Source organism: Nycticebus coucang, chromosome 3 (genome assembly GCF_027406575.1).
Source record: "Nycticebus coucang isolate mNycCou1 chromosome 3, mNycCou1.pri, whole genome shotgun sequence".
Classification (NCBI taxonomy): Eukaryota; Metazoa; Chordata; class Mammalia; order Primates; family Lorisidae; genus Nycticebus; species Nycticebus coucang.
Genome location: NC_069782.1, coordinates 65,386,461 through 65,413,867, shown reverse-complemented (window position 1 = coordinate 65,413,867; position 27,407 = coordinate 65,386,461). Strand labels below are relative to the sequence as shown.

Genomic DNA, 27,407 nt, shown 5'->3' with positions numbered 1-27,407 from the left:
CCAATTCATAATTGTTAAGTCATGGAAAAAGCCCAAGTGCCCATCAATCCATGAATGGATTAAAAAATTGTGGTATATTTACACCATGGAATATTATGCAGCCTTAAATAAATATGGAGACTTTACCTCTTTCATGTTTACATGGATGGAGCTGGAACATATTCTTCTTAGTAAAGTATCTCAAGAATGGAAGAAAAAGTATCCAATGTACTCAGCCCTACTATGAAACTAATTTATGGCTTTCACATGAAAGCTATTAACTCAGTTATAACCTAAGAATAGTGGGAAGGGGGAGAGAGAGTGGAGGGAGGGGGGAGGATGGGTGGAGGGAGGGTGATTGGTGGGATTACACCTGTGGTGCATCTTACAAGGGTCCATGTGAAACTTAGTAAATGTAGAATATAAATGTCTTAACACAATAACTAAGAAAATGCCAGGAAGGCTATTGTAACAAGTGTGATGAAAATGTGTCAAACGGTCTATAAAACCAGTGTATGGGGCCCCATGATCACATTAATGTATACAGCTATGATTTAATAATAAAAAATAAAATAAAATAAAATAAAAATAAAAATGTGAGGCAACAATAACTAAGAAAGTGCCAGGAAGGCTATGTTAACCAGTGTGATAAAAATATGTCAAATGATCGGTGTAACCTGGCTTATTGTACCCTCAATGAATCCCCAACAATAAAAAAAGGAAAAGAAAATATGTCAAATGTGTATAAAACCAGTGAATGGTGCCCCATGATTGCATTAATGTACACAACTATGATTTAGTAATAAATAAAATAAATAAATAAAAATGTGAGGCAGGGTGGGCAAGGTGGCTCATGCCTGTAATTCTAGCACTCTGGGAGGCCAAAGCGGGTGGATTGCTTGAGCTTATGAGTTCAAGGGCAGCTTGAGCAAGAGCAAGACCCATCTCTTAAAAACAGCTGGGCATTGTGGCAGCCGCCTACTTGGGAGGCCGAGGCAAGAGGATTGCTTGAACCCAAGAGTTTGAGGTTGCTGTGAGCTTTGATGCCACAGCACTACCCTGGGGCAACAGAGTGAGACTCTGTCTCAAAAAAAATAAATAAATAAAGTAAGATTTAGGGACACAATTATAAGAGGGACTTTACCTAACAAATACAAACATTGTGACCTAATTCTTTGTATCCTTAATTAACCTGAAACAATAAAAAATTCTTTTTGCTTTAAACATTTCTTTGAGGAAGGGGACACCACCCTTCTATTCAACGAAGAGTAATATTTTTACAGTAGCCATTTATTTTTTTACACCTATTATTCTTCCATGAATTCATAGGCTGTAAGTTCCAGCACCTCATGCTCCTTTCAACTGGTTCTCCGGTGTGCTACGCTGAATGTCTATTATGCTGTAAATCCATACAGAATAGGTTCTGGCAGCTCCATCTCCTTTCTGCTGGTTTTCACAGTGAACTTTTCTGCGTGGCACTTCAGTTGAACCTAGGCACCTTTCTCTTTGGCTTCCTTCTTTTTCTGATCATTTTCCTTCCCATGTTTCAGTAAGCCATCTCAGCTCTTAGAGTGCTTGATATGCTCAACACCAACATTAATCCCCTTGGCAAGAATCTTGCTTTTGTTTACAACAATGCCAACAGCATGCTGGGGAACACTACAGGCTCTTCCAGTTTTGCCCTGTGACATCTGTGTAGCATGCCTTTTTGGCATGCCTGTAGTACCCATACTCTTGACATCTACTAGATTTGCGTGTATGTGGCCAAAGGAACAACTCCATGTTTTCTGAAAGGCCTAGAGAACGCACATCAGTGCCTCTCCTCTTTTCCTTGAGTTCATCATTCTGGTGAATTACCAGAAGATGGCATCTTCGACCAAAAGGAAGCACCAAAATAACTTTTGATTCTAAATTGCTAAGACTCACAAATCACAATGTTGCTTTTCTAACCAGATACAGAACAGCATATGCCCTATCAGGGGTGTCCAAACTTCTGGCTTCTCTGTGCCATACTGGAAGAGTTGTCTTGGGCCACACATTAAATACACAAACGCTGATGAACAAAAGAATAGATCCATGTATAATTTTCATGTTATCTGCCACCACAGATAAGCAAAAAAGTCCTCCTATAATCTGCACAAGACTCGTGAGCTGCAGGTTGGACACACCTGTAAGCATCAGAACTAAAATAGAAAAAACATCACTGCCTTCCAAAAGCGGTGAGCTTCCAGGCTTATTAACACTCATTGGGCCAGTACTTCAATCAAGGTCCTCTCTGGGGTGATTGCTGGGATTTTGTAAAGCTTCAAGATACTTCCATAGTCAAAGCCAATAACCAGGCTGTTGGCTGTGTCCTATTATGCCCTCACTCTGTACTTCCATAATTCCTTATGCTCCAACAGTCATCCTAACACAGCCACATGCATGCTTTGGAGAATCATGTTTGTAGTGGTGTTCCTATTCTGTGGCAAGTGCTATAACTGGATTTGGCCTTCAAGGGAGAAAGATAAGATGCTGGTTGGTATCAGGAGCATCATACTCTGACATTGCCATCTCTTCCATCCACTTGACTCCCTCTACTATCTGACAGCCAATGGAGCCACCCTTCACTCATGTGGGACATTACCTGGGCCCAAATATGTCATCTCCACATATAGGCAGGGCTTGGTCACTGCTGCTCTCCTGGACTCTGAGGAGTTTCAACAGGAATTTTCTGTACAGGAGCTTGCTGGATATCTTCAACGAAGTGTCTGGATTACTCCATGCTAGTGTACAAATATATAACTAACTTTTGCATGTTGCTTTTTACTTTACAATCCTGGCTTAAGAGGACAGTGGTCAAATTAGGATAAAAAGCATGTTATCTGAGCAAGAAAGATTTGATTGCAATGGCGATGCTAACTTCATTCCTTCCTAGGCTTGTATTCCAACAATTTACCCAAACGCATTGGCCTCATTCAGCTTTCATAAAGAAGAGCCATTATAAAGTATTACATAACTTACTAAGGAATAAGTAAATTTATATATTGCAATTGAGGTACACAATGGTTCTTTTTTTTTCTTGGTTGCAGTTTTTAGCTGGGGCTGGGCTCAAACCCACTAACCTCAGCATATGGGGCCGGCACCCTACTCGAGCCACAGGCGCTGCCCGAGGTACACAATAAAAAAGAGTGTCTGACACATTGTAAAAGATATTTAAGCATTCAGAAATAATAACAGCAAAAATGGGCCTAAAAGCTCCAGAGTTGGTTTATCCTCACCAGGCTGTCTTTTCTTTTTTTCTTTTTTGAGACGGAGTCTCAGACTCACTCTTTTGCCCAGGCTAAAATGCTGTTGTGTGAGCCTAGGTCACAGCATCCTGAGCTCAACCACCGATCCTCCCACCTCAGCCTCCCAGAGTGCTAGGATTACAGGCATAAGCCTCGCCCAGACACAAGGCCAAGTCTTACATGGTTGAAGATAAACATGTCACATATCTGCAACATGAGATAATCCTCCCCAGTGATTATGAAAGATCAAGATGAATACAAGGGAATTCTGTAAAACTTCTTAGTACTAGAACATCATTAATGAAAAAAGTAATCTTTAATAAAAAAAGAAACTGGTGGAAAGAACATATTCCAAATCATAAAAAAGACACAAATTTCCCCTCTTCTCAATAACGTGACTCACTGGTTATTTCTCATGAATTAGGTTTACCTCTACTCTATGCCTTCTCCCTTCCAGGTAAGATTATGATTACCAAGGATAGAACTAAGTTTACCTTTCACTGCATCCAATACATAAAAATGACTTCCTTCCTTGAATAGAAATGAATCAACCTAAAATAAGAACAAATCTTGGGGTGGTGCCTGTGGCTCAAAGGGGTAGGGCGCTGGGCCCATATGCCGGAGGTGGTGGGTTCAAACCCAGCCCTGGCCAAAAACTACAAAAAAAAAAGAAAAAAAAAGAACAAATCTTATAAGTAATTCTTCTGAGTACTCTCTTACTGATAAACCACACAATCATTTATGATTTGTGGTCTTAATTATTACTACAATTTATTATACCCTTTTGGAAATAGTTATGGTCTCTAGCAAGAAGGCACACACAACAGTATGATTTAATTTTGATATTGCGAGTACATGACAAATTCCTATCAAGATAAAAGTTGTAACTATATAAGCATGAAAAGTAACATTTACATGAGAAAAAAATTCCTGATATTGTATGCACATGGTAATACTGACTTCACAATGTTTTACAAATAACTTGCTAAAATTATAAACTTGACCACTTCCAAGAGTGAAAACAGTTCATAAAATATTTCTAAGAAACATGCACAAAAACCTTGTTTGAATAAAAAATTCATATTGTTTTTCATCACATACAATCAAACATAACTGAAGATAAATTGAGATATTACATTCAGCTGTGACAGGAAACACCCACAGTCTTAAAGATAAGAAGACGCTTACTCTTACAAGAAAGTACAGGATGAGACCAGTCACTGTACAGGAACAAGCTCCCATCTAGTTGGTTTTGATGGTAGCATTGTAGCTGTCATGCTCAATCAGGAACAGTCACTACCAGTATGAACAAAGGTGCTTACTACACAAATTAGACCTTATATCAATTCAGTTTATAGACTAGGTGAGTTAAGTATTGGAGAATATACTCCCAATCGTGTCAGTCTAAATTGGTTGCCTAGTACACAACCACGGATAATGTCTGAAGGCAAACCACAGTGCAGATGGATGTTCAGTGTGGGGCTAGGCATGGTGGTGCACACCTGTAATCCTAGCAAGTCAAGAGGCTGAACCAGAGGATCACTTGAGGCCAGGAGTTTGAGGATACTCAGTCTAGGACTTCTGGAGACATGTACCTCCAAGAAAATGGAAGTCAAGTAGTTTAAGGATACTCTTGATTGGCAAGCCAAAGAATCAGGAAAAATGGGCTGTAAACAGGTGTTTGCACAGCTTGCATGAATCTGGCTGTCTCCCTGGATGGTGTCTTGAAACTGTGACTAATGCCTTCTTCACTTCTGCCTTTCAAATCTCATGGAAGATAGTTACTAGTGAACTGTACCAAGGAATCATAAGTGCAATGGATTCTGGTAAATCTAGTTCCTAACACTACCAACACTGACGAAAGACAATTCAGAGATCCAAGCTTCTCATAATTCAAAGCCAATTATCTCATAGGGTCTTTCTCTGCTGTGAATATTTTCATGCATTCAAAAGAAACTGAGAGGAATTGTCTAAAATTCTTACTTTCATAGAGTTTCTCTCAGTGTGACTCCATTCATGCTTATAAAAGGAACTGGGACAACTGAAGGGCTAGGGTTAGGGTTCTCATAGAGTTTCTCTGCAGTATGAGTTCTTTCATGTATTCGAAAGTAAGTGGATCGACTGAAGGCTTTCCCACATTGCTTACACTCATAGGGTTTCTCTCCAGTATGAGTTCTTTCATGTATTCGAAAGTAACTGGACCGACTGAAGGCTTTCCCACATTTTGTACATTTATAGGGTTTCTCTCCTGTGTGAATTCTTTCATGTTTTCGAAAGGAACTGGAACAACTGAAGGCTTTCCCACATTCCTTACATTCATAAGGTTTCTCTCCAGTGTGTGTTCTTTCATGTATTCTAAATGAACTGGGAAAATCAAAGGCTTTGCCACATACCTTACACTTATAAGGTCCATTACCAGTGTGCTTTATCATGTGTCTTCGAACACTTGCAAGACAAGTCAAGGCCTTCCCACATTCCTTACATTCAAAAAGTTTCTCTCCTGTGTGAGTCCTTTCATGACTTCGAACAGAACTGGCACATCTAAAGGCTTTACCACAATGTTTACATTCGTAAGGTTTCTCTCCAGTGTGAGTCCTTTCATGTATTCGAATGTACTTGGAACAACTGAAGGCTTTCCCACATTGCTTGCATTCATAGGGTTTATCTCCAGTATGAGTCCTTTCATGTATTCGGATGTAACTGGAACAACTGAAGGCCTTCCCACATTGCTTGCATTCATAGGGTTTCTCTCCAGTGTGACTTCTTTCATGTATCCGAAATAAACTAGGATAGTCAAAGGCTTTCCCACACACCTTACATTTATAAGGTACACCTCCATTGTGTGTTACCATGTGTCTTCGAATGCTTACAAGGGAAATGAAGGTTTCTCCACATTCCTTACAATCATAGGGTTTCCCTCCAGACTGAGTCCTTTCACGTGCTGGAAAGGAGTGGTGATAATTGACAGCTTTTTCACATTGCTTACGTTTATATGGCTTCTTTCCATATTCCTGATACTCATTTGGTTTGGTCCCACTGTCAGATCTGATGTGCCTATTAAGGGATGAATGACTCATGCCAACTTCTCCACACACACTGCTTCCTAATGGCTTTACTATAGGAGGAGTTTTCTTGTTCAGCATGTGATCTGGAATTTGGCTGAAGGTTTCTCCACACTGACCACCTTCTTTACTTTCATAGAGTCTTTCTAAAATATGACTCCTACAAAAAATAAGAAACACATTATTAGTGATATGTTAATAAATGATTTTGTATTTATTAATAGGTATTGCACCTATTTTCCTCTGGGAAAGTATAGATTTTATACCCTGCCTCAATTATTTGATTATGAATAGACTAAGTACTGCAGGATGTCATGACCACACCTATTATCGAAAAATGATATTCAGGGGGCGGCGCCTGTGGCTCAGTCGGTAAGGTGCCAGCCCCATATACGGAGGGTGGTGGGTTCAAACCCAGCCCCGGCTGAACTGCAACCAAAAAATAGCCAGGTGTTGTGGCGGGCGCCTGTAGTCCCAGCTACTTGGGAGGCTGAGGCAAGAGAATCACTTAAGCCCAGGAGTTGGATGTTGCTGTGAGCTGTGTGATGCCATAGCACTCTACTAAGGGCCATAAAGTGAGACTCTGTCTCTACACAAAAAAAAAAAGGAAAAATGATATTCAGACCAGGCACAATGGCTCATGCCTATAATCCTAGCACTTGGAGGCAGAGGTGGGAGGATCACTTGAGGCCAAGAATTTAAGATCAGCCTCAGCTAAAAAAAAAAATAATTAATTAATTTAAAAAAAAAAAAAAAGACCAGCTGGCTTGGTGCCTGTAGCTCAGCAGCTAGGGTGCCAGCCATATATACCAGGGCAGGTAGGTTCAAACCCAGCCCGGGCCTGCCAAACAACAATGGCAACTACAACAAAAAAAAATAGCTGGGCGTTGTGTGGTCACCTGTAGTCCCAGCTACTTGGGAGGCTGAGGCAAGAGAATGACTTTAGCCCAGGAGTTGGAGGCTGCTGTGAGCTGTGATGCCACAGCACTCTACCAAGAATGACATAGTGAAACTCTGTCTCAAAAAAAAAAAGGGGGGGGGCAGGGGCAGCACATGTGGCTCAGTGAGTAAGCCACCAGCCCCATATACTGAGGGTGGCAGGTTCAAACCCGGCCCTGGCCAAACTGCAACAAAAAAAGTAGCCAGGCATTGTGGCAGTTGCCTGTAGTCCCAGCTACTCGGGAGGCTGAGGGAAGAGAATCACCTAAGTCCAGGAGTTGGAGGTTGCTATGAACTGTGACACCACGGCACTCTACTGAGGGTGATAAAGTGAGACTCTGTCTCTATAAAAAAAAAAAAAAAAAAAAAAAGACCAGCCTAAGCAACACAGTGAGACATCTATGCCGACTCTACAAAAAATAGAAAAATTAGCCAAGCATGTGGTGCATTGCATGTATTCCCAGCTATTCAGGAGTCTGAGACAGAAGGATCTCTTGAGCCCAGGAATTTAAGGTTGCAGTGAGCTATGATGACGCCATAGCACTCTAGTCTGGAAGACAAAGTGAAACCCCATCTCAAAAAATAAAAAATATGTATGTGTACTTATATATTCACATGAGGTTTCATAGCATTGTCTACCACTGAACTGTTTCACAAACACTGAACATCTGGGTCTCCCTTAACTTTATGTTTCTGAGAAAATTTTCCAATAAAAAATAAATGTGAAGCTAGGCTTATCTGTTTTGTTTTCTTGTTTTTAAAAGTATCTGTTCTTCTAGGCCTGGTGCAGTGGCTCACACCTATAATCCTAGCACTCTGGGAGGCCAAGGCAGGTGGATCACTGGAGCTCAAGACCAGCATGAGCAACAGTGAGACCCTGTCTCTACTAAAACTAGAAAAAATTAGCTGGGCATTGTGACGGATGCCTGTAGTCCCAGCTAAACTTGGAGGGTGAGGCAAGAGGATCACTTGAGCCAAGAGTTTGAGGTTGCTGTGAGCTATGATGACACCATGGCACTCTACCCCAGTGTGACGGAGTGAAACTCCATCTCAAAAAATAAATAAATAAATATCTGACCCTCTAAAATTCACTTATGGAAATTTGCTTTCTTTTGTGAGTGCAAATTACCTTTGATTTCTTCTGGGATTTCCATACTGATCTTCAACGTTCTCATCTTCCCATTTTTCTCCTAAAATGTAAACCCAGAAAAATCATTATTAATAAGCACAAAATCATAAAAAACTACTACATTCTGTGTTCCTGATACACTGTGGCCAACCATGCCTGACTTATGAACCAAAGTATTCTCTTTCCATGTGCCAAGTCACAGAACAGCCCTGATGAGCAAGATGCACTTGTTCTCTAATTCACTAAGTGAAAGAGTGCTGCCATCCTTACCTATAGAAGCCAGATTCCTGAAGGTTTCTTCCATCACATCTCGGTACAGATTCTTTTGGGAAGGATCCAGTAAAGCCCACTCCTCCAGAGTGAAGTTCACAGCCACATCTTCAAAGACCAGTGGATCCTGAAACAACCCACATGTATAGAGGAGGGTGGATGAGACTGACAGCAGTGGAGATCTACACTCTATTCTTAAGAAGTTCACATGCTATAGCTAAGGCAGTTCTTAGTAATAAAAACAAAGCCGGGGGTATCACCATACCAGATTTTAGGCTGTATTACAAGGCCATTGTGGTCAAGACAGCATGGTACTGGCACAAAAATAGAGACATGGACATTTGGAATCAAATAGAAAACCTGGAAATGAAACCAACAACTTACAGCCACCTAATCTTTGATAAACCGAACAATAGTGTCCACTGGGGGAAGCTCCCTATTCAATAAATGTTGCTGGGAGAATTGGATATCCACATGTAGAAGACTGCAACTGGACCTGCACCTTTCTCCACTCACAAAAATTGATTCAAAATGGATAAAGGACTTAAATTTAAGGCATGAAATGATAAAAATCCTCAAAGAAAGCATAGGAAAAACACTGGAAGATATCAGCCTGGGAAAGACTTTATGAGGAAGACTGCCATGGCAATAGCAACAACAGCAATAATAAACAAATGGGATTTAATTACACTGAAAAGCTTCTGTATAGCCAAGGAGACAACAACCAAAGGAAATAGACAACCTACCCAATGGGAGAGGATATTTGCATATTTTGAATCAGACAAAAGCTTAATAACTAGGATCTACACAGAACTTCAATTTAAAAAAACCAACAATTCCATACATCAATGGGGAAGAGAGATGAATAGAATCTTCTCTAAAGAAGACAGACGAATGGCTAGCAAACACATGAAAAAATGCTCATCATCCCTAATTATTAGAGAAATGCAAATTAAAACCACCCCAAGATATCATCTAACCCCAGCAAGAATGGCCTATATCACAAAATCTCAAAACTGCAGATGCTGGCGCGAATGTGGAGAGAAAGGAACACTTTTACACTGCTGGTGGGACTGCAAACTAGTACAACCTTTTTGAAAGGAATTCTGGAGAAACCTCAAAGAACTCAACCTAGACCTCCTGTTTGATCCTGCAGTCCCATTATTGGGTATCTATCCAGAAGAAAAAAACTCTCATTATAAAGACAATTGTACTAGGCTGTTTATCGAAGCCCAATTTACAATTGCCAAAATGTGGAAACAGCCTAAGTGTCCTTCAACCCAGGAATGGATTGGTAAGCTGTGGTATATGTATACCATGGAATATTATTCAGCCATTAAAAAAATGGAGATTTTACAGCATTTGTACTAACCTGGATGGAGGCGGAACACATTATTCTTAGTGAACCATCACAGGAATGGAGAAGCATGAATCCTGCGTATTCAACCTTGATATGAGGACAATTAATGACACAGTGAGGCATGGGGGAAGGGGAAACAAGGAGAGAGGAGGTGAGGGGGGGAAAAGAAAAGAAAAGAAAATAGTAACTAATTCTCACATAAATTGGATTTAATTTTTACCAAAGTACATTACTTAAACATTTTTTTTTTTTTTTGCGACACAGCCTCAAGGTGTCACCCTGGGTAGAGTGCCGTGGCATCACAGCTCATAGCAACCTCCAACTCCTGGGCTCAAGTGATTCTCCTGCCTCCGCCTCCCAAGTAGCTGGAACTACAGGCGCCCGCCACAACGACCGGCTATTTTTTGGTTGCAGCCGTCACTGTTATTTGGTGGGCCCGGGCTGGATTTGAACCTGCCAGCTCAGGTGTATGTGGCTGGCGCCTGAGCTGCTTGAGCCACAGGCACCGAACCTAAACATTAATTTTTAATTCAACTTGTTAATATGTTGTTTAGGATATTACATCCTCATTTAAAAGTGAAATGTGTTTGTAATTTCCCCTATATAATAATATATTTTCTCCAATTTTAATATCAGGTGTATCCAGATTAAGTAGAATGATTTTGAAGTATTTCTTCTTTTTCTTTTGTCTATAAGATTTGGCATGGGGCGGCACCTGTGGCTCAGTAGGTAAGGCACCGGCCCCATATACCAAGGGTGGTGGGTTCAAACCCGGCCCCGGCTGAATTGCAACCAAAAAAATAGCCAGGCGTTGTAGCGGGCGCCTGTAGCCCCAGCTACTCGGGAGACTGAGGCAAGAGAAAGCTCAGGAGTTGGAGGTTGCTGTGAGCTGTGGATGCCACGGCACTCTACCCAGGGCCATAAAGTGAGACTCTGTCTCTACAAAAAAAAAAAAAAAAAAAGATTTGGCATGATCTGTCTTTTGAAGTTATCTTTTATTTATAAATATTAGTTGTCTATTTTTTGAGACTTTAGGAAAAAAATAAGAAGAGCTTAACTGATGACTCCCTATTGAACCTCAAAATCAAAGCATTCTATAATAGACATACTCTCATTTGACAATGTGAATGTTACTTTCTTTGCATTATTATTATTGCTTAATATCTCAATGCAGCAATCGTCTGATTTCTGAATGTATGTATCTTCATTTGTTCTTTATGAGGTTTTTGTTTCTAGTCGTTATCTTAATCATTGTTTTGTTAAGGCTTTTTAATTCTGTGAAGGCAAAAGTGGAAACCTAATAAACACATGTATATGTTAAAAATGAAAATGAAGTTCCCATGCTGCTCTGTACTCCAAATATTTGTTGCATGATTTGGTGGTCATCACCTACCTTCACTTCCCCTCACATAGCAATTCTGATGCTAGAATTGAACTACTTGGTAGAATAACAGAAGAATGGGAGGAAGCATGCCTCTTATTGGTGGATGAGAGGGTACATGGGGCACCCCTAATGTCTCTTTGTACAATGGGTCTGTACCACCTGTCGTAACAAAGATGTAGTGACTAGTGGGCAGAGAAATATTAGCATTAAGAGTCCTGAAAATGTATCCTAAGAAATGCTTATTCACAAAGCAGTGAACAGCACAGGGAAAGGAAAAGCTAAATTGTAAATAATGAATTACTGAAGGCTGAGTGTGGACAAGTTTAAGAGGTAAAAATCCAGAAGGCCCCAGTCCCAACTCATTCATAAGGTTTACCGCCAGAAAGTCTATCAGTTCTCATCGGGAAAAATCAGAGAAAAATCAACATCCTATCTCCAGCAGGAGGAGAGAAAGAGTAGCCATTGTGAAATAGACCCAGAGAATTCTGTTCTTATTAAGTATTGCCTTCAGAACCAAGTATTTCCCAGAAGCCTATCAACTGGGATGTTACCAGAACCAAACGTCCTGGGGAAATATCTAATTCCATTCCCCTCTATCCTTCCTGCCTGAACAGGATGAGAAGTACTTATAAAAATCACAATGTAGGAGAGAGAGCAAGATGGTAGCTGAGTAATAGCTTCCATGCATCTGGGCACTGTGAGTCTGGGGAGATAGGACTCCAGGCATCTCTGGCTGGTGGGATATGCCTATAATCATCTCTGTGAGGATACAGGGAGTCAGTGAGAGATTTCTGCACCCCAAGAGGAGGACTAAAACAGTGGAAAACCGGCAAGTGGTGGCATGTGCTCAATTGGTCTAAACCCGCCGGCAACTGTAAGTACAGTAGCAGCGAGACTGCAAACCGGAAAGGCCTTACCTGTGAACTGTTTTGGTGTCTTTGGACTTGGCACTCAGTTGAACTGCCTTGGGGAGAGCCTTAGTGGGAGTGCAGAGAACTTTGGCCATAGTCTAGGGCCCCAGTCTGAGCCACTGAGCCAGACAGAGCTAATAGTGTTTGGCTGTGGGCCACAGGGAGCCATTGTGAGTGATCTGCCCTGGCAAGCTCCGCCCTCAGGGTCGCAGAGCAAGAATCGGGAGGGAGCTGTTAACCTAGTGACTGAGTAGCCTAAGGGCGGGGACTAAGCCGCCTTACAGCCCTAACCCTCAGGGGCAGAGTGAGACCAGTTTTGGCACACTGAGTAAGTAGATAGCCATTTCAGCAGTGATTCCAGCGACAAGCACTTTCCTGAGAAAGCTTCTGCTCAGCAAGTTTACAAGTTCAAAGTGCCTTTTAAGAGGGCTGAAGAGAGATTTAGGGTGTCTACCCATTGGGGTTTGAGAAATCAGCAGCCTCCAGTCATATCAGCACTGTGATTAACATCTCATACTCCAGAAGACCACGTGTTGCCCAGACAATATTCAACAACAGACATACTGCTTTGTTTTTGGTTGTGTTGTTTTTTGTTTATTTGTTTAGTTTGATGTTGTTGATGTTTTGTTTTTTAATTTCAACCTTTTCCGTACAGATTTTTTCTTCCTCAATTTTTCTAGTTTAATTATAATTTCCCATTGTTGCCTTTTTCAATAACTAGAACTTCATTTTTGCTAGTGTTTCTACCCCTATTGTTTGGTTTTTCACCCAATTTTATCCCGTAAAGTTTTCTGTTTGCTTTTGTTTGATTTAACATTTTTGTCTTTCCTCTCTACTTGGTGGAGGTGGGGTACTGTGTCTGATCAGGTTAGCAAAGAGCTGCTAACCTCAAGGGAACCACCCAACTGGGCACCTCCAGAAGGTGGGGATTTTTTAAGGTTGTGTCAAAGTACCCTACTGTACACCTATATTGCTCTGTCTCCCTCTTTCTGTGCCTCTCTTCTTTTTGTCAATATACCTTTTACCCACCCACTCTCCTTTCTCTATTTTTTTTTTCTTTTCGCTCATTCCTCCTTTCTTTTATCCCTTTCTTGCTCTTCAACCCTCTCCTCCTTCTGGTCCTGTACCAAAAGGACTCATCGAAACCTTACTCCACAGGCACGATAACTTAAAGAGCAAGAGGAAGTGAAAGGAAAATTAGGGCAAGGAAACAGATAAAAGAAATCACTCATGAGGAAGAATTAGCAGAAAACTCCAGGCAACATGAAGAACCAGTCCAGAACAACCCTACCAAGGGACCATGAGGTAGCTACTGCAGAGGATTCCACCTATAAAGAAATGTTAGGAATGACAGAAAGGGAATTTAGAATATACATGATGAAAACAATGAAAGAAATGATAGAAACAATGAAGGAAACTGCTAATAAAGTGGAAAATAACCAAAGGAAATCCAAAAACAGAATCAAATAAGAGATGAACAATATGAAGAATATAAAAGGATATAGCAGACCTGAAGGAACTAAAACAGTCTATTAGGGAACTTAAAGATGCAATGGAAAGTATCAGCAACAGGATAGACCATGCAGAAGAAAGAATTTCAGAGGTAGAAGACAAAGTTCTTGACATAACTCAGATAGTAAAAGAGGCAGAAAAGAAGAGAGAGAAAGCAGATCGTTCACTGTCAGAATTATGGGACTTTATGAAGCGTTCCAACATACAAGTTATAGGAATCCCAGAAGGGGAAGAAGAATGCCCCAAAGGAATGGAAGCCATGCTAGAGAATACTACAAAAGAACATTTCCAAAATATCATCAAAGATTCTGACACACTGCTTTCAGAGGGATATCGGACCCCAGGTCACCTCAACTCTAACAGAGCTTCTCCAAGACACATTGTGATGAACCTGTCCAAAGTCAAGACAAAACAAAAGATTCTGCAAGCTGCCAGGAGTAAGCGCCAGTTGACCTACAGGGGCAAATCCATCAGAGTGACCGCAGACTTCTCTAATGAAACTTTCCAAGCAAGAAGACAATGGTCATCTACCTTTAATCTACTTAAACAGAACAATTTCCAGCCCAGAATTCTGTACCCTGCTAAGCTAAGCTTAAAAATTGACAGAGAAATCAAATCATTTACGGATATACAAACATTGAGGAAATTCGCCACAACAAGACCAGCTCTACAGGAAATACTTCAACCTGTTCTGCACACTGACCATCACAATGGATCAGCAGCAAAGTGAGGACTCAGAAATTAAAGGACAGAACCTAACCTCCACACTGATGCAAAAGATAAAACTAAGCAATGGACTCTCACAAAATAAGATGAATAGAATACTACCACACTTATCAATTATCTCAATAAATGTTAATGGCTTGAATTCCCCACTGAAGAGACATAGATTGGCTGACTGGATTAAAAAACACAAGCCATCCATTTGCTGTCTGCAAGAAACACACCTGGCTTCAAAAGACAAATTAAAACTCCAAGTCAAGGGTTGGAAGACAATTTTTCAGGCAAATGGAATTCAGAAGAAAAGAGGAGTTGCAATCTTATTTTCAGATACATGTGGACTTAAAGCAACTAAAGTCAAAAAAGACAAAGATGGTCACTTTATATTGGTCAAGGGAAAAATACAACAAGAAGACATTTCAATTCTAAATATTTATGCACCCAATTTAAATGCTCCCAGATTCTTGAAACAGACCTGACTCAGTCTGAGCAATATGATATCTGATAATACCATAATAACAGGGGACTTTAACACTCCTCTTACAGAGCTTGACAGATCCTCTAAACAGAAATTAAACAAAGATATAAGAGATTTAAATGAGACGCTAGAACAACTGTGCTTGATAGACACATATAGAACACTCCATCCCAAAGATAAAGAATATACATTCTTCTCATCACTCCATGGAACATTCTCCAAAATTGATCATATCCTGGTACACAAAACAAATATCAACAGAATCAAAAGAATTGAAATTTTACCTTGTATCTTCTCAGACCATAAGGCACTAAGGGTGGAACTCAACTCTAACAAAAACGCTCGACCCCACACAAAGGCATGGAAATTAAACAATCTTCTGTTGAATAACATATGGGTGCAGGAAGAAATAAAACAGGAAATCATTAATTTCCTTGAGCATAACAACAATGAAGACACAAGCTACCAAAACCTGTGGGATACTGCAAAAGCAGTTTTGAGAGGAAAATTTATCGCTTTAGATGCCTACATTCGAAAAACAGAAAGAGAGCGCATCAACAATCTCACAAGCCATCTTATGGAATTGGAAAAAGAAGAACAATCTAAGCCTAAACTCAGTAGAAGAAAAGAAATATCCAAAATCAAATCAGAGATCAATGAAATTGAAAACAAAAGAATCATTCAGAAAATTAATGAAACAAGGAGTTGGTTTTTTGAAAAAATAAATAAAATAGATAAACCATTGGCCAGACTAGCGAGAAATAGAAAAGTAAAATCTCTAGTAACCTCAGTGATAAGAAATGATAAAGGGGAAATAACAACTGATCCCACAGAGATACAAGAGATCATCTCTGAATACTACCAGAAACTCCATGCCCAGAAATTTGACAATGTGAAGGAAATGGATCAATATTTGGAATCATAGTGAATGATGCCCCATGATATCAATGTACACAGCTATGATTTAATAAAAAAAAAAAACTCTGAAAAAAAAAATTTGGAATCACACCCTCTCCCTAGACTTAGCCAGGATGAAAATAGAGCTTAGCTCTTAGGATAAAATAGAGCTCCTGAAAAGACCAATTTCAAGCATTCAGATTAAAGAAACAATAAAAAAATCTTCCAACCAAAAAATGCCCTGGTCCAGATGGCTTCACACCAGAGTTCTATCAAACCTTCAAGGAAGAGCTTATTCCTGTACTGCAGAAATTATTCCAAAAAATTGAGGAAGAAGGAATTTTCCCCAACACATTCTATGAAGCAAACATCACCCTGATGCCAAAACCAAGACCCAAACAATCAGACCAATCTCACTCATGAATATAGATGCAAAAATTCTCAACAAAATCCTAGCCAATAGATTACAGCTTATCATCAAAAAAGTCATTCATCGTGATCAAGTAGGTTTCATCCCAGGGATGCAAGGCTGGTTTAACATACGCAAGTCCATAAACGTTATCCGCAAAAATAAAGATCATATGATCCTCTCAATAGATGCAGAAAAAGCATTTGATAAAATCCAGCATCCTTTTCTAATTAGAACACTGAAGAGTATAGGCATAGCTGGGACATTTCTAAAACTGATTGAAGCTATCTATGACAAACCCACAGCTAATATTTTACTGAATGGAGTAAAACTGAAAACTTTTCCTCTCAGAACTAGAACCAGACAAGATTGTCTTCTGTCACCTTTACTATTCAACATAGTGCTGGAAGTTCTAGCCAATACAATTAGGCAAGACAAGGAAATAAAGGGAATCCAAATGGGAGCAGAGAAGGTCAAACTCTCCCTCTTTGCTGACGACATGATCTTATACTTAGAGAATCCCAAAGACTCAACCACAAGACTCCTAGAAGTCATCAAAAAATACAGTAATGTTTCAGGATATAAAATCAATGTCCACAAGTCAGTAGCCTTTGTATACGCCAATAATAGTCAAGATGAGAAGCTAATTAAGGACACAACTCCCTTCACCATAGCTTCAAAGAAAATGAAATACCTAGGAATATACCTAACGAAGGAGGTGAAGGATCTCTATAAAGAAAATTATGAAATCCTCAGAAAGGAAATAGCAGAGGATATTAACAAATGGAAGAACATAACATGCTCATGGATGGGAAGAATCAACATTGTTAAAATGTCTATACTTCCCAAAGCAATCTACCTATTCAATGCCATTCCTATCAAAATACCAACATCGTACTTTCAACATTTGGAAAAAATGATTCTGCATTTTGTATGGAACCAGAAAAAAACCCGTATAGCTAAGGCAGTTCTTAGTAATAAAAATAAAGCTGGGGGCGTCAGCATACCAGATTTTAGTCTGTACTACAAAGCCATAGTGCTCAAGACAGCATGGTACTGGCACAAAAATAGAGACATAGACACTTGGAATCGAATTGAAAACCAAGAAATGAAACTAACATCTTACAACCACCTAATCTTCAATAAACCAAACAAGAACATACCTTGGGGGAAAGACTCCCTATTCAATAAATGGTGTTGGGAGAACTGGATGTCTACATGTAAAAGACTGAAACTGGACCCACACCTTTCCCCACTCACAAAAATTGATTCAAGATGGATAAAGGACTTAAATTTAAGGCATGAAACAATAAAAATCCTCAAAGAAAGCATAGGAAAAACACTGGAAGATATTGGCCTGGGGAAAGACTTCATGAAGAAGACTGCCATGGCAATTGCAATAACAACAAAAATAAACAAATGGGACTTCATTAAACTGAAAAGCTTCTGTACAGCTAAGGAGACAACAACCAAAGCAAAGAGACAACCTACACAATGGGAAAGGATATTTGCATATTTTCAATCAGACAAAAGCTTGATAACTAGGATCTATAGAGAACTCAAATTAATCTACATGAAAAAAGCCAACAATCCCATATATCAATGGGCAAGAGACATGAATAGAACCTTCTCTAAAGATGACAGACGAATGGCTAACAAACATATGAAAAAATGTTCATCATCTCTATATATTAGAGAAATGCAAATCAAAACAACCCTGAGATACCATTTAACCCCAGTGAGAATGGCCCACATCACAAAATCTCAAAACTGCAGATGCTGGTGTGGATGTGGAGAGAAGGGAACACTTTTACACTGCTGGTGGGACTGCAAACTACTACAACCTTTCTGGAAGGGAAGTATGGAGAAACCTCAAAGCACTCAAGCTAGACCTCCCATTTGATCCTGCAATCCCATTACTGAGCATCTACCCAGAAGGAAAAAAATCCTTTTATCATAAGGACACTTGTACTAGACTGTTTATTGCAGCTCAATTTACGATCGCCAAAATGTGGAAACAGCCTAAATGCCCACCAACCCAGGAATGGATTAACAAGCTGTGGTATATGTATACCATGGAATACTATTCAGCTATTAAAAAAAAATGGAGACTTTACATCCTTCATATTAACCTGGATGGAAGTGGAAGACATTATTCTCAGAAAAGCATCACAAGAATGGAGAAGCATGAATCCTATGTACTCAATTTTGATACGACGACAATTAATGACAATTAAGGTTATGGGTGGGGAGGAAAAACAGAAAGAGGGACGGAGGGAGGGTGGTGGGGCCTTGGTGTGTGTCACACTTTCTGGGGGCAAGACATGATTTCAAGAGGGACTTTACCTAACAATTGCAATCAGTGTAACCTGGCTTACTGTACCCTCAATGAATCTCCAACAATAAAGAAAAAAAAATCACAATGTAAGGATACAAGCTTCCTAAAGTGAGGCCAAATCATAAGTCAATGAAATGCTTCCCATCTCCCCATACCTTACCTCCACATCAGCAAGGCTCCTGCGTACTAACGGGGACATTCAATAGAAGTCTGCCTCACACCATATTAAAGAACCAACAAATGTGGTGACATGAAGTGGACAATTTTTAGAAACACACAATCTACTGAGACTGATTCATGAAGAAATAGAATATCCCAGCAGACCTACAACTATTAAAAGAGATTGATGCAATGATCAAAATACACCCAACAAATGAAAAAGCCCAAAACGCAATACCTTCACTGCTAAAATCTACCAAACATTTAAGGAAGAATTAATACCAATTCATTCTATGAGGCCAAAATTAAGCTAACAGCAAAGAAAAAGACACAAGAGGCCAGGCGCGGTGGCTCATGCCTCTAATCCTGGCATCCTCGGAGGCCGAGGTGGGTGGATTCCTTGAGACCAGCCTGAGCAAGAGCAAGACCCTGTCTCTACTAAAAATAGAAAAACTAGGCTCGGTGCCTGTGGCTCAAGCAGCTAAGGTGCCAGCCACATACACCTGAGCTGGCGGGTTCGAATCCAGCCCAGGCCCACCGAACAATGACAGCTGCAACCAAAAAATAGCTTGAGGCTCCATCTCTAAAATAAAATAAAATAAAAATAGAAAAACTAACTGGGCATAGTGGCATATATCTGTGGTCCCCACTACTTGGGAGGCTGAGGCAAGAGGATTGCTTGAGCTCAAGAGTTTGAGGCTGTTAGGAGCTATGATGCCACAGCACTCTACTCAGGGCGACAGAGTTAGACTCTGTCTCAAAACACACACACACTCACAAAACAAGAAAAAAAATGCAGACAAATGGCCCTTATCAATACTGATGTAAATATTCTCAAATAATTACTCAATTGTATAGTAATCAAAACTGTTTGGTACTGTCATAAAGGCAGAGATATAGACCATTCAAATAGAGAGCCCGGAAAGATAGCCACACATATATGGTAAAATTATTATTATTATTTTTTTTTTTTTTTGGTTTTTGGCCAGGGCTAGGTTTGAACCTGCCACCTCCGGCATATGGGACCGGCGCCCTACTCCTTGAGCCACAGGTGCCACCCAGTAAAATTATTTTTTAATATACTGCCAAGATTAGTCAATGGAAAAAAAAAGGACGTTTTTCCAAAAGTACTGCTGGAATAACTCAATGTCCACATATTAAAAAATGAAGTTGGAAGGCCAAGCATGGTGGCTTACACCTGTGATCTAGAACTTTGGGAGGCTCAGGCAAGAGGATCGCTTGGTCTGGAACTCCAGGCCTCAAGCAATCCTCCCAACCCAGCCTTTCAAAGTGATGTGATTACAGGTGTAAGCCACCACACTCAGCCCAGTTACAGATTATTTTCTTCCTTTTCCCATTGCTTCACTTGGTAGCTATTTTTTTTTAAATGGTCAAAAGTTCTGCGAAGACACCTTACGCAAGAAAATATTTAGAAAAAATATGACAAGACGTTCAATATCATATGTCATTAGGGAATTGCAAATAAAAATAATGACATACCACCATTTACCTACTAGAATGGGCAAAACCCAAAACACTGACACTACCAAATGCTGATGAAAATATGTACCAACAGGAACTCTCATCCACAGTTTGGTGTGAATGAAGAACACTGTAGCCATATAGGAAGACAATCTAGCATGCTCTTAAGAAGACAAGCATGGGGCGGCGCCTGTAGCTCAAAGGAATAAGGCGCAGGCCCCATATGCCAGAGGTGGTAGGTTCAAGCCCAGCCCTGGCCAAAAACTGCAAAAAAAAAAAAAAAAAAAGAAGATAAGCATGGTCTTATAAGATTCAGCAATTACACTTCTAGGTATTAACCCAAATGAGTTGAAAACTGACGTCTAGAGTTGGTGTCCATAGCACAGTGGTTGCAGCGCCAGCCACATACACCAAAGGTGGCAGGTTCTAACCCAGCCCAGGCCAGCGAAACAATAATGACAACTGCAAAAAACACCCAGGTGTTGTGGTGGGCGCCTGTGGTCCCAGCTGCTTGGGAGGCTGAAGCAAGAGACTCACTTGAGCCCAAGAGTTTGAGGTTGCTGTGAGCTGTGACGCTACAGCACTCTAGTGAGGGTGACATAGTAAGACTCTATCTCAAAAAAAACTGACGTCTACACAACTCTTCACATGAACATTTTTAGCAGCCTTATCCATCATTGCCAAAAACTAGAAGCAACCAAGATGTACCTTTCAACAAACTGTGATACATCCATACAGTGGAATATTATTAGTGATTAAAAGAAATTAGCTATCAAATCACAAAGACAGGGAAAGGCCTTAAATGTATAGTGCTATGTGAAAGAAGCCTGTTAAGATGGCTCCTTACAGTATGACCCCAAGTATAGAACATGCTGAAAAAGGCAAAACTGTATAGGTTGATTGCCAGGGAGTGGGGTAGGGGGGATAAAGGAAGGGGAGGAATGATGATTAAGTGGAACACAAGAGGGTTGTAGGGATTTGAAACTCTTCTGTATAAGACTGCAATGTTGGATACACATTAATTTGTCAAAACTCATAGAACCATATCACACAGTGAACCTTAATACATCTGTTCATCAATTCTCATCATCATCAAATGTAATATACTGGTTTATCAATTATAACACATACTACATGCAGTCAAGATGTTTAAAATAGGCTGGGTGCGGTGGCTCACACCTGTAATCCCAGCACTCTGGGAGGCCGAGGTGGGTGGATTGCCCTGAGTTCAGGAGTTCAAGACCAGCCTGAGCCGGAGCGAGACTTTCTCGCTAAAGAAAAAAAAAAGCTGGGTGTTGTAGCAGGCACCTGTAGTCTGTCTCAAAAAAAAAAAGTTCCAACCCACAGGTACCATTCTTTCTTTTTCTTTTTTGGTTTTTTTTTTTGGCCAGGGCTAGGTTTGAACCTGCCACCTCCGGCATATGGGACCGGCGCCCTACTCCTTGAGCCACAGGCACTGCCCTCTTTTCTTTTTTTTTTTTTTTTGAGACAGAGCCTCAAGCTGTCACCCTGGGTAGAGTGCGGTGGCATCACAGCTCACAGCAACCTCCAACTACTGGGCTCAAGTGATTCTCCTGCCTCCGCCTCTCAAGTTGCTGGGATTACAGGTGATTTTTTTTGGTTGCAGCTGTCATTGTTGTTTGGTGGGCCAGGCTGGATTCAAACCCACCAGCTCAGGTGTATGTGGCTGGCGCCTTAGCTGCTTGAGCCACAGGCGCCGAGCCTGGGTTGGAACTTTTTAACTGGAGATAAAAAGGGAAAGACCAAGCCCAGGCAGGGAAGCTCAGACATTCTGAATTTGACTGCCATTCGCTCTACCGGCTGAAATAAAGCCCTTCCTCTTATAAACATGGTGTTTGGGTGCTCCTTCTCTCCAATGGGCCTCGTCTTCCTGCAAAAGCTTGAGCTCAAGAGTTTGAGGTTGATGTGAGCTATGACGCTCACAGCATCAGAGTGACAAAGTGTGAAGCTGTCTCAAAAAAAGAAAAAAAAAAACAAAAAGCCAAGCTGATAGATCATAATTCCCATAAGCAGTGGAATGAGAGTAAATTGGGTGAACCACAGCATCAGACAGGACAGTATGTGTGTAATGGAGGTTAAGAACCACACACACACACACACACACACACACAAAAAAAAAACCTTTTGAACATCATAATAATGGTATATTTGTGGTAATACAGACTTGCTAAAAATTTAAAAAAGAAAACACCAACTAAAACTCAATTTCATGGCTGGGTGAGATGGCTCACACCTGTAATTCTAGAACTCTGGGAGCCCGGCAGATTGCTTGAGCTCAGAAGTTCCAGACCAGGCTGAGCAAGAGCAGGACCTTGTCTCTACTAAAAATAGAAACATTAGGCTGGGCGCCTGTAGCACAGTGGTTACAGCTCCAGCCACAAACACCAAAGTTGGCAGGTTGAAACCCAGCCCAGACCAGCTAACCAACAATGACAACTGCAACAAAAAAAGAACCAGGAGTTGTGGCTGGTGCCTGTAGTCCCAGCTACTTGAGAGGCTGTGGTGAGAGAATCGCTTAAGCCCAAGAGTTTGAGGTTGCTGTGAGGTAATGAAACCATGACACTCTGTCAAGGGCAACAGAGTGAGACTCCGTCTCAGAAAAAAAAAAAGAAAAGGCAAGAAATTTTTTTTTCTCCTTCCTACAGTCCCCTGAACTTTAACCCATCCTTGAGCCAGCAGTCAACCCCTCCATCATGATCCCTCTGGGCCATCCTGCCCACTTCCTCCCCCTTTCTTTCTAACCTTCATTTCTCCCTATGCATGAAAACCATTTTTGCCTAACCTGTGAGATGCCTGCACATCTTATACTTGGTGCTTTCCATCTTTTGCTGTGCTCCTTTATCCTTCACCTAAATCCAGATGCGTTTCATTTGACAATGTCCAAGAAACAGCACCAGGATAATAACAATTACAAACTCAAACAGGGTATTACCACCAACCCATTCTGCCTGTAGGTCCCCAGCTTTCCAGTGCTCTGAGCTTCTCTCAGTATAAAGGGCTCTTCCAAAGGCGGCGCCTGTGGCTCAGTCGGTAAGGTGCCGGCCCCATATACCGAGGGTGGCAGGTTCAAACCCGGCCCCGGCTGAACTGCAACCAAAAAATAGCTGGGCGTTGTGGCGGGCGCCTGTAGTCCCAGCTACTCGGGAGGCTGAGGCAAGAGAATCACTTAAGCCCAGGAGTTGGAGGTTGCTGTGAGCTGTGTGAGGCCATGGCACTCTACCGAGGGCCATAAAGTGAGACTCTGTCTCTACAAAAAAAAAAAAAAAAGGGCTCTTCCAAAGGTCATTTGAGCAGCTCAGACACTTGCAAGGGAGACTCACCAGGAAGAGCCAACTGGACCTGCAATGACCTCCTTTTGGAGGCTCAAGATTGGCCTGAACTTGCAGTCACTGGTCTTGGGCCTCTGCTCCCCAGTCAAGGCTGTTCACTTACTCTTAAACAAGAGAATGCCCAGTGTTTAAAGACTCCAAGGAAATCACTCAATCTTAGTTTTTATTTGTATAGCAGGGAAGGAAATTGTTAAGACATTTACATTTCATCCCTCAACCATTTCAGATAATAAACGCACCCCTTCATTACTTCTGTTATGACAAATCATATGTTAAAAAATTATGTGTGGCTCGGTGCCTATGGCTCAAGTGGCTAAGGCACCAGGCACATACACCGAAGCTGGCAGGTTCGAATCCAGCCTGGGCCCGTCAAACGACAATGACGGCTGCAACCAAAAAATAGCTGGGCGTTGTAGCGGACACCTGTAATCCCAGCTACTTGGGAGGCAGAGGCAGGATAATTGCTTGAGGCCAGGAGTTGGAGGTTGCTATGAGCTGTGATGCCACAGCACTCTACCCAGAATGACAGCTTGAGGCTCTGTCTCAAAAAAAAAAAAAAAAAGAAAGAAAGAAAGAAAGAAAATTATATGTGAACACTTCTACGAATTGCCATGCCCGATCTCAGATGGACTTAGCATTAAACTCAGCAGAGGAACTGACGTTTTGGTGAATATTTGTAATTCACCAACCTATCTACCACGTTTATTTGTGGAAATGTGTTTTTCTGCAGCCATAATACAAGAGAGTTTTACCCTATTTCTCTTCTCTGGTAGCATGCCCAAAGTTAAGTCCTGGAATTCACTTGAAATCATGCTACCAAAAAAGAACAGACATTGGCTCAGTGCCTGTAGCTCAGTGGCTAGGACACCAGCCACATACACCAGAGCTGGCAGGTTCAAAACCCAGCCCAGGCCCGCCAAACCACAGTGACAACTACAACCAGAAAAGAAAAGAAAAAAAAATAGCCAGGCGTTGTGGTGGGTGCCTGTAGTCCCAGTTACTTGGGAGGTGGATCCCAGCTACTTGGGAGGCGGAGGCAAGAGACTCTCTTAAGCCCAAGAGTTGGAGTTTGCTGTGAGCTGTGATGCCGGAAAACTCTACAGAGGGTGAGACATAGTAAAACTCTGTCTCAAAAAAAAAAAAACAGACATGAGAAACTTAGTATACATTCTTCCCTCTGGGGAAGAAAAAAGGTAAACAAGAATTTTTGACAAATGTAGTATAAAACTAGATATTTAATTTTTTTTTTTTTTCTGAAATCCACCTGTCTCACACCTGTAATTGTAGCACTCTAGGAGGCCAAGGCTGGCAGACTGCTTCAGCTCAGAAGTTGGAGACCAGCCTGAGCAAGAGCAAGACCTATCTCTATAAAAAATAGCCAGATGTTGTGGTCTGGTGCCTCTAGTTCAGCTACTCTGTTACTCGGGAGGCTGAAGCAAGAGGATTGCTTGAGCCCAGGAGTTAGCGGTTGGGGTGAACCATGACACCACGGCACTCTACCAAGGGCGACAAAGTGAGACTCTGTCTCAAAAAAATAAAATAAAATTTGGGCGGCGCCTGTGGCTCAGTCGGTAAGGCGCCAGCCCCATATACCGAGGGTGGTGGGTTCAAACCCGGCCCCGGCCAAACTGCAACCAAAAAATAGCCGGGCGTTGTGGCGGGTGCCTGTAGTCCCAGCTACTCGGGAGGCTGAGGCAAGAGAATCACTTAAGCCCAGGAGTTGGAGGTTGCTGTGAGCTGTGTGAGGCCACGGCACTCTACCGAGGGCCATAAAGTGAGACTCTTTCTCTGCAAAAATAAATAAATAAATAAATAAAATAAAATTTAATTTTAAAAAACTGAAACTGCAATAAGCGAACAAGTCTTTTTCAAGGGACAAACTCGGGAACAGGCAATGCCCACTAGGAACAGAGACAGGTCTGTGTCAGGTGTCAGGTCCTATCATAGGAGACATCTTCTCACCCCCATTCTGCTCACTGAAGTACTCACTGACCACCCTCCTAAGAGACACTGCATGGTGCTTCCTGTGCCCAAAGTACATTCTGCTGTTCAAGTTCTTGCATCACTTCAATTGGCTGAGTTTTCCTGTTCTTTAGGATTGTTTTTCTACCTTCACTAGTCTGAGAAAATGCAGAGGATAAGAATCATGTCTTTCCCCACAATACCATCATTCATTTATTTGACTGGCCACCAATGTGTCCCCAAGAATGGAAGCTGAGTGCCCTACAGAGTGGTCTATTGAGATGAAGGGTATACCAGCAGACCCCTGCCACCCTAGGACATAAAGCTGCTTCCTACAGAGGACCCAGCCATACCCTGCAGGCTGTCCTCTGGGAAGAAAGACCCAGGGGCTGATACTCACTAGACCCTCCAAGAGACAGGGTGAGCACCGCGGGTCAACCCACACAGTTCTGAAATCCAGGACTAGGTAAAGACAGAGTGTGGGCTGAGAACACATCACCCTGTAAAGTTTCCCAAGGGGAACCTCAACCTGAAGACATTCCGATAAAGTGTCTCTCCCTAGGAATGATGAAAAGAGGAGAGACGCAAAGATTCCTAAAAGCAGAGTGTCAGGTGGTTATTCTCTGTTTTCCTGTCATGCGAAATGTTCAAAAACAGAAAACAAATATTTTCAAAAGCCATCCATTACTCCTTGAAAAAAAGATAAACAATTACCCTACTTCATCAGTTACAAATGTACAATAAAGGACAAATAGCTAATAACGTTGTGAATTGGTGAGGGGAAGTTGGCATCTAGGAATGCAGGAAAGGAACCAGTAATTCTAGTAAGAGTTAGGGTGACAAAATAAGGTAGAGGATTTGACACAGGAGAAAATCAGTCCTCTTGGGAGAGTGTTAAAAATAATTAATTAGGAGATAATCTGATTGACGTGGTCACAGTGCCATTTGGTTTCCTACCCAAGAAAACCAAAATTTAACTCAAATGAAATTCTTATAAATCACCAATTTATAGGGAAAAGAAATTTAGGCTTAACCAACCACAACCTCCCATTAACTCGACTACATACGTAACCAGAAAATTTCCACTAGGATGGACCAAATGAGGCGACTACCTAACTGTAACCAATGAAGTACCGAATTAGGTTTGCTCCTCATGCACCTAATAAAATTCTTTCCTTCAAGCCCCTCCAGTGGGCTCCCAAACCACAAACCATAACTGAGTGTTCCTCCTTCGTGAATCGCTGTTTGCTCAAATAAACTCTTTACTTTTTAACACTGCCTCCGTTTAATCTTTAACAGGACAAAGGAGGAACCGTGAACCCCACAGACCGCAGCCCACGCACGACCCCCACACCCGAGTCAGACCCTCCCCCGACGACCCTCCGGCCGTCACCACACAATCTGGGGACATGCGGGGCTGCAGCCGCAAAGCTGCCCAAAGAGGGCTCCGGGGCCGAGGTCGCGGCGTTCGACCGGGTGGAACGCCCGGGCCCTGCTGCCGGCCCCGCCCCACCCTAAGGCCCCGGGGGACCGAGGGCCGAGCTGCGCCAGCGCAGACACGGGTCCGCAGATTCCGGAGCGAACCGGGAAGGCCCGGGTCCCGCCACAGCCGGTTCCAGACTGTTCCAAGCAGCCCCTGCGGCCCGTCTGGGGATGCCCGGCCCCGCACACTCACCATCTTCCGGTTCCCAGGGTGGGCCGGTGTCCTCCCTGAGATTCCCGCGACCGGGGCAGAGCTCGGCGCTACGGAGTCTGAGAAGGAGACACCGGGGCCTCCGGGAGAAACCTAGACGCCAG

The 27,407-nt window shown here is 41.8% G+C and overlaps 1 protein-coding gene across 1 annotated transcript; it reads right to left on the bottom strand.

Moving 5' to 3' along the window:
- ZNF627 (zinc finger protein 627) lies at window positions 1–27,407 on the bottom strand. The gene is made up of 4 exons (XM_053586509.1): window positions 27,286–27,407; window positions 8,649–8,775; window positions 8,379–8,439; window positions 1–6,470 (listed from the first exon to the last, which is right to left on the bottom strand). The coding sequence occupies exons 1-4, from the start codon at window positions 27,286–27,288 to the stop codon at window positions 5,234–5,236; spliced, it is 1,428 nt and encodes a 475-aa protein (XP_053442484.1). The 5' UTR covers window positions 27,289–27,407; the 3' UTR covers window positions 1–5,233.

What these genes read in the sequence shown, in the direction of transcription:
- ZNF627 (XM_053586509.1), bottom strand. An exon ending in CAGGAATCTGGCTTCTATAG is followed by an intron (nt 8,440 to 8,648) that starts GTAAGGATGGCA and finishes TTTACATTTTAG; the next exon opens with GAGAAAAATGGGAAGATGAG. An exon ending in AATCCCAGAAGAAATCAAAG is followed by an intron (nt 6,471 to 8,378) that starts GTAATTTGCACT and finishes TATTTTTTGTAG; the next exon opens with GAGTCATATTTTAGAAAGAC.